Source organism: Trypanosoma rangeli (genome assembly GCF_003719475.1).
Source record: "Trypanosoma rangeli strain AM80 chromosome Unknown Tra_15.4_contig_00678, whole genome shotgun sequence".
NCBI lineage: Eukaryota > Euglenozoa > Kinetoplastea > Trypanosomatida > Trypanosomatidae > Trypanosoma > Trypanosoma rangeli.
The window spans coordinates 1-5281 of record NW_021706430.1 but is presented as its reverse complement, the minus strand read 5'-3'; the positions used below and the strand labels follow the sequence as shown (position 1 = coordinate 5281).

The window sequence follows — 5281 nt, the reverse complement described above, 5'->3', positions numbered from 1 at the left end:
ACGTCCACCGCACAGTCTGCCGCTGCCGCACATTGCCCTCACCGATCCGCATCACGCCGCACGGCAGGCTGCCATGGGTGGTGCCCCACACACTCGCAACATGACACGCCGCACACCCCGCCCATTCTCTCCCTCCGCAGCGGGCGCCTTCAAAGCAGCCGCCACACGCCCCGCCACTCCCGTGCCATCGCAGCGAAAAACTAAACGGCTCCTCCTCGTGGACTACCGGTGCCTCTAGCCGAAAGAAGAAGAAGAGGGATGGGGGCATGGCAGCAGCACAGCCAGCAGCGGGAGCAAACAAAACATGGAGACACGCAGCGACGGTGGCGGACACGGCACAAACTAAAGTGAGCCGCAGTGATTTATCAAGCAAAAAAAAGAAAATGACGCCCAGTAAAAATATCAGCAATCAACAAAAAAATGGAAAAAGAAATTGCTGCGGCAGGTGTTTTTACCTCACGTCTCCAGAAGCCCAAGAGGACGGTGTCTGTGTATTGCCTGCGCTGAAAGCAAAAGGAAAAAAAAAGTATCGTCGTGTTCCACGAGCCCGCACATCCCTCCCACACTTCGTTCGGCATGCGGCCAGCGCTTCAACGCGTCGGCTGCGTTGTCAGTGGGGCGCACAGCAATGCAGCCGCCACCCATGACACATCGCGTACGCCAAACGGCCATTGGAGCAAAAAGCAAATAAAAAAAAAAGAAGGGTGCCGATGATCCCAGCAAGGCACCGGCAGCAATAAAAACAAAAACAAACAAAAAAGATGTGTAAATGAAGCGAGTCGCTGTCGGTACTGCAGCACGCACTTTGCAAGCGGAGTCGCAACTGCACTCTCCCTTTTACGCAGCGGAGAGAACCGCAATGCCCCACAGCCCCAGCAGGGCCAACAGCACTACATGAGGCACACACCCACCCACGGCGTTGTCGCTGTTCCCTTCATCGAACCTCACGCCTGTAATCTTCTTGAAGGCAGCGAGGGTGTTGCCAGCGAGTGGTGTCGTGTTGCGTGTCGGAGGGGCCGCCTGAGGCTCAGACGAAGCGGTTTGATTAGCCGGCTCGTTGTCGGCTCCCTGCAACATTTCCTCATTGTCTTCAACATGCACTCCAACGGCGCCAGGCAGAGAAGTCTCAGGGGTCTCCTTCGCGGGAGCCTCCTCGGGGTCACTGCGTGAAGCAGGGCTGCCACCTGAACCCACCGCCGCTCCGGGGCCAGCGCCCTCCGCTTCGAGGCCGAGTACACGCTCCTCACTGCCGGCTTTGGTTTCATTGGACGGCACGTCTTCGTCTTCAATTGCAGGCGGGCTGCTTTGCTGCGCTTGGTTCTCATCGACCTCGTGCTGTGAAGGGAGTTTTTCAATGGCATCCACATCGGCATCGTCGGGTCCATCAGCATCTGCGCTCACCTTCGACGATGAAGGCACCGGAGACCCCAATTCAGCACCAGCAGGCAGCCCTTCCTTTTCCTCCTCCTCTTCAACGACTCCCTCAGGGACTTCGTCTTCAGAAGATGCTTCGGCAGCATCCATGGCTCTATCGCCATCAACCTCGCCATCTCCCTCTGATCGTCGTGGTCCTTCATCTTCCCCCGCAGATTTGTCGCTGGCATCGTCTTCTGGTTGTTGTCCCTCAGGTGTTGGGGGCTGGGCGGTAGGAACTGATGGCAAATTGTCCGGTGCGTGAGAAGCGGCATCCCCATCATCATTCGTGCCGGCGGCGTCCTGGTCGGTGTTCGAATGTCCCTCCCGATCGAGTTCGTCGTTAGACTGCGGCTTAGAACCCATCTTCTCCGGATCATCCGCGGGTCCAGAAGAACCCTCCTCGTCACTGTTTGGTTCCTCACCAGCCGGCTTGGGAAAAGTGACTTTGTTGGCATTAAGCTCCTTGATCTCCTCAGAGTCAAGTAATTTGTTGTACAGCAGGACACTTGCCACCGTCACGTCGTGACTGGCCGATGACCCCGCCGTGCCGTTGCCCCCACCCAATAAGAAGTGCGAGATTCGGTACGAGTTGAACAACGGGCCTCCGTAAGTCGTGCTGCAAATCTCCTTTCCATCGACGTGCACGTACCAGTCGTTTATTCTCATTTCCACCACCACCTGCGAGACTTTGTTCGGTTCCCAATTAACATCCCCGCACCCATTGATGACTCTGCGGCCCAGCTGGAACCTCCACTTCTTTTCCCTCGTGTACGACAGGCCAAAGAGCACAGTACCAGCCTTGTCGTTCATCCTCGCACCCAGCAAAAAAATGGGGTTGTCGCCGTCTTCCGGCACCGCGTTAATCACCACCGTCGTCACAAGAGCAAACTTGTTGTTCGCAAAGTAGTACGGCTGGTTCTGCCCATTGCTGCCAACCGGCCACTCCGCCCCCGCCCCAGCGCCTTCGAACCTCACGCCCCACTTTTCGCCTGCTGCCCCATTCTTCACCGTTGCATTCACGCCGAGGTACTCGTCCCTCCACACTTTGCCAGTCTCAGTTCCATCCGTTAATGCGTTGGACAACAAGCCAACCAGCCCTTTGATGGGAATAGGGCCTTCACACATACCCTTCGCTCGCGGGTCGACGGTGTCACTGGAAGTGCAGCTTTTTAGTGCGGCGTCCATATCTTTCCATGTTTTCACCACTTCTTTTATCCGAAGCAGCTTGTCAGTCAGGCGCACAGCGGCAAGGCTGAATGAGTCATCCAAATCATTCTTCTTATTTTCGTACAGTACAATCAGCTCCTCCTTCTCTTTTTTTCTGTACAGCAGGGAGCTGGCGGCGGCGTCATCACCTTCACGAGACACCGGCCCAACGTCGTGCACACGGGCATTGTCTGTCACCCAAAGATGCAGCTGGTCCTTTCCTTTCTCCTTCGAATACACCGGCGTGGTGAGCAGCATCAACCTCTTCTCCTCGATGGTTGCAGTGATGAAGCCGCTCCGAACGCCCTCCCCTTTTCGATCATGTGAGTTGCCCCACACACGGGAAATTGGCTCACGCTCGCTGTACCAACTTGTTCCAGCCCAGGGGACTCGTACACGTCGTAGTAGCCATCCTTGCAGGGAGCCATCAGAAGAAGTTTTTGATCTTCTCCCCACTCCACAATCGATGGATCCTTGTAGCCCCCAACATCCGCCATCTGCCGCGAAAGCTCCCATTTGTTCTCTGCCTGGGTGAAGCGCATAGACAAAAAAAAATTCTTTTTCTTTCCATCCCATTCATCCTTATCTATGGCCTGCATGGGAAACACAAGCGTACCGTCACTCAGCACAATACCCGACCCTCCGCCGCCAACCAACCGAGTCAATGACTTACGCGCTGGCAAGAAATCAGGCTTCACTGCATGGGTCTTACCCCACTCAATTTTCTTTTCCTCACTGTCTCCAGTGACTGTTCCCTTCACCAGCAACAGCCTCCAGCCACCATCACCGGAAACTTCAGGTTCAGACTCTGTACGGCTGTATTTTCCCAGCAGCATGTAGACATCGCTGCCGCTGACAATTGTGGTTGGCTGCATCACCTCCGTTGCCTTCCCAGCCGCATCACTTGCCTCTTCGAATTGCATGCAAAAGAGATTTGCCTCCGCCGTCAAGATCTCCTTTTCGACATCAGAAATATCCTTCAGGTGCGTCGACGCAATTCCAGCAACGCTGACAGCTTCTTCGCTGCCGTTCCCATTCTTGCACTGAGCCTCAGCAACGGCAAACACATCACCGTTCACCTCCACAAGGCTGGGGACACGCAGCGAGGTGACCGATGCATCACTGGCGTATTTCCAATTACCACCAGCCACCTCCGTTGTTCCGTTAAATGGATCAGTGACAACATTTGAATTACTCTCCGAAGTGGCCACTGCTGTACTGCTACAGCAGATCGACAGCACGCAGATCAGCACCGCACAAGAAAAAAACAGATGCCGGGGCATGTTGTGTGGGCGATGTGTGTGTGGTGATGGTTGTGACAGCAGGGCCCTCAAAGCGCACAGCAGCGAGTAGCGTCTGGTCGACTTCCCTTTCCTCCTTCTGCATGTGTGTGCGTGTGTGTGGAGAGGTAAGAGAAGCAGTGGGAACCAAAAGCAAAACGGTGGCGTCTCTGCGCACAGACAGAAGAAAAGGTGAAGAACACTGCGAGGTCCCAGACGGTGGCACCCACAGCGGCGGTGATCATCGCCCAGGCCTCAAAACCAAAAAATAAAAAAAAGATGGGCGGGGGATATTTACTCCCCGCGCAACAACTAAAAACAAAAAGAAGACACCAACACAAAATTAAATACATCGCCCAGTTTGTTGGGTCCACGCATCTGCATTCCCAACGTCCCGTGCGGCACTCCGACTGCTCCGCAACCGAGCAATTGCGTCAAATCCGTGAGGCACACAACAATACGGCGGCGCCGCCGTGTGGGAAGCAGCAGGCAAGACGGCACCCGCCACGCATGGCAGTGCACAGCAGGCGGCCACTGGAGCAGAACGGAAACAAAAGAAGGAAGAACCGAGGCACCGACCCTCCCAGCAAAGTACCGGCGACAAGTAAAAATAACGATGGGCCATTAGAAAAGTAAGAAAACAATGCGCCCTCAAAAACACGCAATGAGTGGCGCCGGACAACACCTATTATTTGGGGAGCTGCAATTCCACTCTCTTTGGCCCAGCAGGGAAGGCCGCCGTCCACACAGCCGCAGAAGCGCCAGCAGCAATAGCCCAGGCACACACCCACGCACAGCGTTCTCATCGCCACTTGCGTTCATCCGCAACAACCCTGCGACGGCCCTGCAACGAAGGAAGCCGTTGTTTGGGTGTGGCACCGCATTGCGTGTTGGGGCGCTGGCAAAGCAAGGGACTCCCGCCCCACACACCTGCTCGCCATCGCCCAAAAAGAAGAAGCAGCAGAACCCGAAGCGCAGGGCAGGGCGCCTCTCCCACGCATCTGCTGCGGCGCACAAGCTGACTGCGCCGGCGCATCGCCACCCAAACAGCCGGGCACTGCACCTCGACACCGCCTCCCCGCGGTCAACGGCTTCATCGTGGACGCCCCCGCTCCGGTCAAAGCGAGCCGTGTGCCGCACGGTGGCGTTGGGCTCGAAGACGCAGATCTCCTCCATCTGCAGCGCGGATCAGCTGCCACACGAGCTGCAGTACGCCGCCGCCTCGTTCTTGCAGCCGAACCATCACGACTTGAGCGTCACATGCACGTTGGCGAGGGCGACGCCACCACAATCCTCTGCGTGCGCGTCTTCAGGAGTTCACGCCGCTCCGTTGGATGAGTGGCATTGACATGTCTGGGTGTGTGAGCGTTTACATGTGC

General features: G+C 56.3%; 3 protein-coding genes across 3 annotated transcripts, besides 1 other annotated feature; 1 reads left to right on the top strand and 2 right to left on the bottom strand.

Annotated features, from left to right (window-relative positions):
• Positions 1-837: 837 nt before the first annotated feature.
• Positions 838-2880, bottom strand: TraAM80_09781 (trans-sialidase; the record flags this gene model as incomplete). The annotated part of the gene is made up of 1 exon (XM_029386445.1): positions 838-2880. One exon carries the CDS (start codon positions 2878-2880, stop codon positions 838-840), a length of 2043 nt encoding a protein of 680 aa, XP_029233693.1.
• Positions 2880-3905, bottom strand: TraAM80_09780 (trans-sialidase; the record flags this gene model as incomplete). Its single annotated transcript, XM_029386444.1, has 1 exon — positions 2880-3905. One exon carries the CDS (start codon positions 3903-3905, stop codon positions 2880-2882), a length of 1026 nt encoding a protein of 341 aa, XP_029233692.1.
• Positions 3906-4208: 303 nt separating this feature from the next.
• Positions 4209-4254: a microsatellite.
• A 312-nt stretch (positions 4255-4566) lies between these two features.
• TraAM80_09779 (uncharacterized protein) lies at positions 4567-5250 on the top strand (the record flags this gene model as incomplete). Its single annotated transcript, XM_029386443.1, has 1 exon — positions 4567-5250. The coding sequence occupies one exon, from the start codon at positions 4567-4569 to the stop codon at positions 5248-5250; it is 684 nt and encodes a 227-aa protein (XP_029233691.1).
• Between the last annotated feature and the right edge of the window lie 31 nt (positions 5251-5281).